The 10,305-nt window shown below is 42.4% G+C and overlaps 2 protein-coding genes across 2 annotated transcripts in view; one reads left to right on the forward strand and one right to left on the reverse strand.

The window, feature by feature from the left end:
- The window catches only part of elf2a (E74-like factor 2a (ets domain transcription factor)), a 28,179-nt gene extending 22,912 nt beyond the window's left edge, over positions 1 to 5,267 (forward strand). The window contains exon 11 of the transcript XR_004658091.1: positions 5,257 to 5,267. The gene's annotated coding sequence lies outside the window, so the exon portion shown is untranslated. The remainder of the gene's footprint in view (positions 1 to 5,256) is intronic.
- The window catches only part of nocta (nocturnin a), a 12,418-nt gene extending 5,580 nt beyond the window's left edge, over positions 1 to 6,838 (reverse strand). Inside the window, exon 1 of the mRNA XM_034882849.1 lies at positions 6,175 to 6,838. Coding sequence (XP_034738740.1) covers positions 6,175 to 6,394 — 220 coding nt within the window. The 5' untranslated portion in view covers positions 6,395 to 6,838. The remainder of the gene's footprint in view (positions 1 to 6,174) is intronic.
- Positions 6,839 to 10,305: the final 3,467 nt, after the last annotated feature.

The raw sequence follows: 10,305 nt of genomic DNA on the forward strand, positions 1-10,305 counted from the left end.
CCCCCCCCCCCCCCCCCAAGATGGATAAAGTACATACATAGTTTGGAGTCTCTCCACAGGTTCTCCACCTAACGCTCTGCCTTTCTTCCTGCCTGTTGTCCTCTCAGTCATCGCCTGCTCTCCTTTCCCCAGACAGCCCGCGGGGTGAGTGGGTAATGCGGGTTTGGAGGGACACTGTGACTCTCATGAGACAGTCCCAGTGACTGCTGCTGTGGCACCCAGATCAAGGAGGTGATTCAGTCATTAACTGGCTCATTCAAGAATGCTCTCGCTCAAGTTATGGAATGAGAGCTCTGCATCGTAAGCAATCCAGGAAGGAAACCCAGTTAACTGGAATGTCAGTTAACAATGAGTTAATTTTAATATGCGTCACATGCCACCAGGAAAGAAGGCAAGTCTGCCCTGCTTCAAAAACTGCCAACAGCCAGTACACTTACAAGATTTATTATTATTACTGAAAACAACAAGAAAAAGTATCCTACTAACAATTATTCTGTGTGTGTGTGTGTGTGTGTATATATCACAGCATGACATATCTACTTCGTCTGTGCCATAAAGCTCCATCATTTTATTAAAATGAACGGAGAAAAATTCACCTAGGGGTCAAAAACACGTGTACGGAGTTGGCAGTTCTCTGGGATATGTTTTCAAGCTAATCAAATGTGTCTAGCTTGAAACAAGCTAGCGCAAACCGCTGATTAGCTTATAGCGCTAGTAGTCAGGGCATGGAGGAAGTAAAGATAAATAGCTATTTCTATACCACTAACAAGGCTCAAGATAGCACCCCACTACCATGATGAGGTTCTTGGTTTGACTGGTCATGACTTATTCCCCGAGATGGCGCCTGCCTGTATACGCAAACGGTACTGTCTTTATAAACCACCTTTTTAATAAACTGACTGTACACTTACACAGTTCTCAATGCTTCGGTTTACATATAGGGCCCCTCATTTATTTATGTTTCAACTCGGCACACATGTGTTATTAACCCCTAGGTTAATTTAGCCCCGGAATTGTCCTTTAAATACACATCAATGAGTCACACTGGGTGACATGTTCCTTTATTACCATGAACATGCCACTCACTGTTTGGTTCTCACACACACACACACACACACACACACACACACACACACACACACACACACACTAATGTGAAAATAAGTCCCCAACCTCATATAATGGCTTTGACGCCAACGCGTGATACAACGAGACAAGCGGAAACTCTTCTGGGCCAACCTACTCAGCTGCATTGTCATCCGCTGAATGTGGGCGGTTACTCTTTTGGTTAAACCAACCTTCATCACCTCCACCAGTGTCTAGACTTCACCGGAGGGATATTCCTATTTATACACAGCGTCTAGATCCCTTCATAATTTAACATCAAGGTGGGGCCTAATCGCCAAAGACTATCCTGCTCACTAAATTAAATTTCACTCTTAAATGAAGTTTCTCCTGACTGAAACGCCTGTCGTTTCATCCTTCCCCATTTACGTTCCAACTGTGAACACATTCAGAGAGTCCATAGGTATCAACAGGCAAACCCATACCAATTAACCGAATCACCAGAGTGGCATTAGATTAGGAGGTACCTCGTGTATACATGTGTGAGATTAACCAGACACTGAGTCGTCGGTGCAACTGCTGCTACTCTACTTGACGCTAGACCCAGATAGTGAGTCAACCATTGGTTTGAGTTGAAACCTCAGGTAATCATTACTAAAACCTTGACCTTTTTGGACCAGATTAACTGTTGTACTCCACTTTTGTATAAAGACGTGTGGCTATGTCTGCATGTAGCACATGCAACTAAACCTATAATGTTACGGCTCTACAAGCAGACCTAACTTCATCAGAGGCTACGTTCAGACTGCAGGCAAAAGTGGCCCAAATCTGATTTTTGTTGTGGTCGGGTGACCAGGTCAGACACTCATAGACCCAGGTCGGAGTTAGCTTTCAATGCAGCCGCAGTGTGAACAACCAAGGCCGATTTGCTGTGACTTCTTCAATCATCAACATTTATCACATTTATGCGCCGGCGGGAGTCAGCCCTAGACGCAGACCATAGAATTAAAAACTTGACCAGGGCTACAAATTGGAGAAGTGGAGGGAGAGTGTGGTGTTAGATCTAATTAGTGCATGGGGAGAAGGGCAAAAGGACAAAATATCCAATTTGGCTCTCTTTCTCTTCATTCTCCTCCTCAGCACCTGCTCTTTAATGTTCCGGCTGCATTACACAAACATGGCAGCCGTAACATTAACAAGCGGAAATGCTTACTTCCTCCATAACCTCCCTAACTTTAGTGCAACAGCGTGCTGCGTCTGATGTCCTAGTTATTGTTCTTCTGCGCATGCGGGTCAGTTCGAAACCGCAAAGAGTTATAAATGTGAATGTAAATGTGCTGTATTTTTATAGTGCTTTTCCAGTCTTAACAACTGCTCAAAGCGCTTTTACATCTACAGGAAACATTCACCATTCACACACATTCATACACTGTGGCCGGGGCTGCTGTACAAGGTGCCACCTGCTCATCAGATAAACATTCACACACATTCACACTCCGATGCGCAGCACCGGGGGCAACTCGGGGTTCAGTGTCTTGCCCAAGGACACTTCGACAATTACTGCAGGGGCGGGGATCGAACCACCAACCTTCCGATTGGCAGGCAACCGCTCTACCACTGAGCCACAGCCGCCCCTATAGGCCACATTTTAAAAAGGCAATGTGAACAGCAAAAAAAACAAAACCCCGGATCTGAGCAAAAAACTGAATGAAGCATTAAGACTTGCAGTGTGGACGTAGCCACAGTGATCAGATCAGTTTTAGGTTTTAGGTCTGATATGTTGACAGGCCAAGTTGCCTCAAGAGATTTTACTTTAAAACGGAAGATAAACCAGTCCTGACTGCAGATGTAACCATAGTGTGCGCTCTCAATTGACCATGTCTTGATGGTTATGTAACCCGGCCTGACCAATCCCATTACATATGGGGGCCAGTAAAGATCTCCAAGGAGTTATCTTAAGAGTTGAAGCCTCCACAGAAATACAGGAGCCATTAAAAGTGGCTAATTTAGGGCACCATATTGCTGCTGAACCAGGTCATATGGGAATGTGCATGAGCATGTACATGTGCGTGTGTTTGTGAGGCCGTGACTTACCATAGGCATGGACCTAGAGATCTGACCCTAAACACCTAAAATAAACCTTCAACCTGGTTACTGACTTGGACCCAAACGCTGGTCCCTGACTGGCTCGCGTGGCATTTAACCAGCACAAGTTTTTGAAGGCCGATATTCCATTAAAATCAGGCTTCCTTTGGACCAAGATCGCCCAATATGCGACCCGCGGGCCACGTTTGTCCCATGTCCCCTCTATTTGGGGCCCACTATTTGATATTCTCTTGCTTATTCTCCTCTCATTTTGAAAGTGCTGTAAAATCCTAACCGTAATGACTACAAAAAGTACCTAATCTACCATTATATCAATTTAACCCTGGCCATTGTCTGACCTAAATCAGCTGTCCATTGTTTAAAGTGTGCTTTATACCAAATTGTCTCTTCTTTGAGGGAAACAATGCCTTTGTAATGCAAGACACGGGTTTTCACATCCAGCTGCACTGATCTGAAGCGGTCTTTTCTTATACTTTAAGCAAACATGCACATCATGTGTATTAACATCTCAGCACCAGGTAGGTCTCTGGTGCTCCACACAGCCCTTTCAGCCTATTAGTCAGCAAGAAGAACTAAATGCAGTGAGATAAGAAGTGGCGTGTCAGAGTCTGCAGTGGCCGGAAGGAAACAGCGGCTGCTTGGACAGATTACCAGACAGATGTACCTGCTTAAGAGCCACATCAAGAACATCCCGTGTCACCGTTTTAGAGAGTGAAAAATAGAACTAGTTACTGAGCAGGAGCAGTGTTAGGCACCATGGCTGAAGAAAAGAGCGCCACCAATAGAAACTCCCAACTAACAGACTGGAAGGGTCAACAAGTCAGAGAGCTAATGTTCCAGATTTCAATAGATGTTGGGTTTTATTTAGTACAGGAGAATCTCCACATACAAGCATGCATGAAGTCATTTACTTTAGTTACATAAAACAAAGAGTTCCCTGTACAGGGAGCACCCGGTCATTTCATATAACTCGCAGTGCGCCAACTCCATTTTTTCTTGTTGTCACGGAAACGACCTGTCAGGCTACTCCGCTTGTCATTGATTTGCTGTCAAAAGAAAAGCGCGTGACGTAGGGCCTTTTTTTTTCAAAAAGACGCCCTGAGCTGCAGAATAAAAGTCGTCGTGGCGTTAAAAAAAGTGCTCAGGATTTTTTTTTAAAAACGATTTACTCCATAGGATTATAATGTAAAACGGACGCTGCCAGCTTAAAAAAAAAAAATACGCCAAGTGTGAACATAGCCTATTAACATTATTTAACCAGGTTTGCAATACACCGGGGGAAATAGTGGATCATTTTGGTCATATACCGGCAAAAAGTTAAATTTTCTTGTTTTTTTCTTGTTTATACCAAGCTCATGCTCCAAAAGATTTGACAGAAATTTATTAAAAACACTTTGATAATTGATAAGTTCTACTCTGCAATCATTCTGTCTGTTCTCTCCACATCTATCACAGTCTGGTTTGGATCTGCCACCAAATAGGACAGGAACAAACTACGACAGACAGTCAGGTCTGCAGAAAAAACAAAACACTGATGCCAGCCTGCCCTTCATTTAGGACTCATACATGTCCAGAGTCCGGAAACACCCAGGAAACATCACTGGAGACCCTCTGCACCCCGCACACAACCTATTCAGGCTTCTCTCTGGTAGGTGCTACAGACAAGCCAGACACAAGAAGAGTTTATTTCCACAGACAATCATTCTTCATCTTTAAAAAAAACACCCCATATTTTTAGGGCCAAAAGGAATCTGCAAAGGTGGAAAATAAATTTGGGGAAAAACAAGCTCAGAATGTTAACACACTGGTATTAAAAAATCTGGTATTCATTCTGGCTCACCACTAAAAACTGAGAAAAAAAAAATCTGCTGGAAATCTGAGTGAGGGGGTGGGGGTGGAGGGGTGTCATTAAACATGACCTTGCAGATTGGTCTGGCTCCCAGTGACATACAGAAGGGCCACGGCTCAAAGTCTACAGGTGCTTCAAAGTCAGCGTCACTTCACCAAAAAAAACCTTCTATATCATGATTTAGATGTCCAAAAACATTTGGCTGGAAGTTTGAGGTTTAGAAAAACTAAAAGTAGGTTTCAGTTTATATTGTTCAGGAGAACGAATAACTAATACACCAAGAAATTACAATTTTAAAAAGGAACAATGAATTGTGTGTAGCTGTTTGTAACTTTTAAATGTATTTAAAAAAATGTTAAAGGAACATTCTGCCCAGTGCAGAAACATGACACAACCGTTCTCATGTGTCTGGTATAAATCATTTGGCAAGATTTCCTGGATTCTGCAGAGGTATTTTTGTTGTATTGCCCCTTTAAAAAGGCATTTGAGCTGGTTGGTTTGGACAGGTAATAGTATGAGACAGGTCCATAAACACGGGGCAGAGGTCAGTGGTGGAGGTCAGACATGTGCTGTCTGACTTTTAACACAGTTTGAGGTGAAAAGTTATATAAAACGGTGCACCCACTAAACAAAAAACGTGACATATTTACAATCAATATAGTGTCTTAATATGGAAAAAGTCTCGAGACTTTTTCCATATTAAGACACTATATTGATTACCTTTGTTGATAAAATATCCACTTGTTTCAATATTACACAACAGATTAAGGTAAAATGAATCGAAGGTGTAAAATATTGTAGAGTTTTAACAACCACATTTCCAGTGATAAGATGATGACTCTTCCTAAACTCTTTGGGTGACGTCGCGAAGACTACGTCTGCATTTAATACAGTCTATGTGGATGACAGTCTGACAGAATGACAGATTAGGGGAGTTTATAACGTCAAATGTAGGCTACTTGGGTAAAAAGGCTAACTCGAGTTATGATACCCGCTTTGGAGAATACAGGATGAAGTGCTGAGGTGTACACCGTGTAGAAGGTTAACTTTAAGCGAGCTTTTACGTTAAACGAACTTGGGTAAAAAGTCTAACTCGAATTATAATACCCGATTTGGAGAATACTGAATAAAGTGCTGAGGTGGACATTAGGTACCTTGTGCTGTCCCGGTTGTGCGTGCTCCGCTCGGCCTCAGCTGGGGACAGGCCTCTTTGACTCCCGCTCTTCCTCCTCCTCCGACACCGGAAAGACAGCACCGTGTTTCCCCCGGGGCTGAGGCTGCTCCCGGGGACAGCGGTCTCCTGGCTGTCGACCCACCCCGCGAGGTTACACACAGCTGGCTCAATAAAGCCGAACAACGACGAGCTGGGTTCATTTTTTACTGTAACGTTTCTGAGTCTAACGGAGAAAGAACTGCAAGTTACCGGGAGTGTGTCGCTGTCTTTTTACCTGAAGAAACCGAGCCATTTGTTACTCAAACAGCGTGAGAATGTTCCCCCTACCTGCGGTATCACAGCATAAACTTCCTTTTGCCTTGTGGCTTTAATGTAACAGAAGCCGGCAAACGTCACATCATATGCGAGTCACGGAACACCGGCTATTGAGGGCATAATGGGCTAGTCCATAACGCTTTACCCATAGACAGTTAAAGGGTTTTACCTAGGGCACTAACATACGTTAGAGCTGACTAAACACTATAAAAAAGTGAATAGGCTTACACTTTGTTAGAAATGTACCTGTACCTGTTTTATTTTTTCTTCGCAAAAGGATTTAAGTACACATTTAAAAAGGGATAAACACAGTGATCCCCCTCAAGTCACAAGTGGCTCAACCAGACACATGTGAACCAAAGAGGCGGGAACCTGCGAGAAGAGGGCGTGATTTTCCATAAACGCGCCAATCAACGTTCAGTGCGCTTGTTGGACTGGAATGACGCATGGATGCGTACAATGACGGTTGTGACGTGTACAAAACGCCCATCTACACCTGCTCCTACTTGTTCCCAATGCATTCAATGCAGTGTTCTCAAGTTATGTCACCTTCCCCTGAAAACTAGTCCTGTAAATAAATAAGAACAGTCTGACCCAGATCAGCCAACACTGCCAGTCTGTCAACCTAAATAAGATCAGAGTTGATGAGAGCAAAGGTACATCGGTCTTATTTGTTTTTGTTTTATTTATTGACAGGTGTTAGTTGTGTATTTAAGACTAAAGTGACTGTCAGTGAGGCCTTGAGTTTACTAATATCATATTATCATAAATGTACATATGAATATCTATATGTATATATATTAGGGCTGGGCAAGTTAACGCGTTATTATCGTGTTAACTCATTAATTAATTAACGCTGACAATTCTTTTATCTTTTCATTTTTTTAATTTATTATTTCTTTATTATTGTAAAAGTTTGTTGCTCACAGGCTTTGTAAATACTGCAGAGTTGAATTTTCTTATCAGCATAGATAAGGACTATCCTGATAAGGTCACTCAGGACAGATGTTAAAACCAGGTCAAAACAGCCTAAAACATTGCTTCATGTAAATGGTCTTCTTTTCTATGAATGTGTTATCCACTCCTAAAAAACAAAAGATCTAATCTGGAGTTAGTTGAGACCAAACTAATGTGATAATGCATTAGATAACCAGGTGAAGGGTCAGTAGGGACCTTTTCTCTGTAAATTATTCATCAACTCGCTTTCAAAGTTGCATGAGTTGTTCCAGTTTTTAAACTACATGTACATGAGCTGTACATAGTGTAGGCTACGTCATAATGCTGAAAAAACAGAAGCAAAAAAAATACAAGCAGTGAAAACAGAAAACACAAACTAAAGACAGAAGCTCCATATGGCAGCAAAGTATAGAGCTACATATCTCAATTTGTGTTTCTTTCCTTTTAGTTTAACACAACACAAAGTTTTGAAAGTTTGTGGTTCTTTCATAAGATTCACACTCTTTTGGGTCAAATAAAATAATTCAGTTGGTCTCTTATTTAGCTCATGTTAGTAAACCTCGAGCAGGAGTCTGAAGATGTTAAACCCCAAAAAGTAATAATAACATTTGTTGGGGAAAAAAAAATTGCATCAATATCTGTGCAAGGAATTTGCTCTAACAAGCCAACAGACTAACAACCTGTAGGCCTACACATGGTTCAGGTTAAAGGTCCCATGACAGGAAGATGTCACTTTATGAGGTTTTTTTAACAATAATATGAGTTCCCCCAGCCTGCCTATGGTCCCCCAGGGGCTAGAAATTGTGATATAGGTGTAAATTGAGCCCTGGGTATCCTGCTCTGCCTTTGAGAAGATGAAAGCTCAGATGGGTTGATCTGGAATCTTGCCCCTCATGAGGTCATACAGGGCAAGGTTACCTCCCCTTTCTCTGCTTTTCCCGCCCAGAGAATTTGGCCCACCCATGAAAGAGAGAGATCATGGCTTTCAAAAAAGTAAAGCGGCAGTTGGTCAAGGACCCCCCCCCCCTTCCTCAAAAGCTATAGACTTATAAGGGCACTTAGGAAAGTTCATTGTGGGACTGGCTCTATAGTGGCTGGGAAAGAGACTTCAGATACAGTATTAGAGGACCACTAAGGTCTATATAAAAGAGACTTCAGATACAGTATTAGAGGCCCACAATGGTCTATATAAAAGAGACTTCAGATACAGTATTAGAGGACCACTAAGGTCTATATAAAAGATACTTCAGATACAGTATTAGGGGACCACGAAGGTCTAAATAAAAGAGACTTCAGATGTGGTATTAGGGGACCACTAAGGCCTGTATAAAAGAGATGTCAGACCATGTCATGGGACCTTTAAGGCTTTTAAAACACACCTGCCATTCAGAATAAAAGCAACCAATTATAACTCTGGTAAAAGCTACATGTTGTCATGAATTATGAATTGGTTATGTTGAAAAGGCCGGGAAGATTCTTTTCACAGAACTGTCTACAAATAAATTGCAAAACACTCACAATAAACTAGATGAAAAGAAAGGTTGCTGAACACAGTTTTCATGTAACAGGAAACAGAAATAAAGTGCTATTTTTCATAGCAACTAGAATGCTCTGCACTGAGTTCAAAATGTTTCTACTCCTGGTCTCAACATTTACACAAAGAACACAGTTGCCATACAATGTGTGTTAAGGGTGGACTACAATAGAGCTTCTTGGAGCAGTTTGTGAACAGTGTTTTCTGTTGGAGATGGTAAGTCCCTTTGGGGGGGACTTTGGGCTTTTTCACTTTGTAAACCTGTTACATGAAGGTAAGGGAGAAATCATATTTTGGGGGAGGGGGGGAGGGACGACCCGCCCCTGAGTTCAGGAAGGACACAGCATCACCTGCGCCCAACAGTCACTCCACGGTCAACTGAGTGGAGTCCTTTTGCTACCTGGGCTGCATCATCTCCCAGGATCTCAGGTGGGAGCTGAACATCAGCCCGACAGAGAATGTACTTTCTGCTGCAGCTGAAGAAGACTACGATGGTGCACTGCCGTCATCAAGTACACCCTCAGCTGCTCCATCACCATCTGGTACGCTGCCGTCTCTCCGGGACGTACGCCTCCAGGAGGCTGGGGCCGGCAGAGAAGATTATGGCCTCTCACACCCCGGACACAAACGGTTTGAACATCCCTTATTTCTTATGTACTTTGGATGTACATATTTGTTTTTATTGTTTATTTTACAATGTTTATTATGTTTGTTTGTTTCCATGTAAGTGTACTTCTTGTGGCAATAGAACCTTTCCTGATTTCTGATGATCTTACTGTTGCTTTGTACTACCACCTAGTGGTCCTCTGACGCAATTTTTTGATTCTGTATTTTACATTTTTTAAAGACAAATGTACAAACAACACATAAACAAACAGGACTGGTCTTTATAGTAAAGAGAAGTGTTATAAGCAAAACAAAATAGGACATTGTACTTGCACAGTAATCCATAGTAAGGGAGACATTAATAAATAAATGGGATGAGTCAACCCCCAAGCCATTACAACAAGCACAGAAACGAGTGTACTCGGATTATTTTACAACATATGGTATCCAGCCTGTATCAGCGGAAGTACATTTCCAGGTTCTCTGTGTGTTGCTGTTCTTACAATCCCTTTTGCTTCAGGAAAAAACATTAAACTTCGAGCTAGTGGGGTGCCTGGTTAGCTCACACGGTAGAGTGTGCGCCCAATGTACAGAGGTTCAGTCCTTGTCACGGTGGTCGTGGGTTCGGCTCTGACCTGTGGCCCTTTGCTACAAGTTCTTTACCCTCTGTCTCCCACTTTCCTGTATTAATCTGCCCTA

This window comes from Etheostoma cragini, chromosome 10 (assembly GCF_013103735.1).
Source record: "Etheostoma cragini isolate CJK2018 chromosome 10, CSU_Ecrag_1.0, whole genome shotgun sequence".
Classification (NCBI taxonomy): Eukaryota; Metazoa; Chordata; class Actinopteri; order Perciformes; family Percidae; genus Etheostoma; species Etheostoma cragini.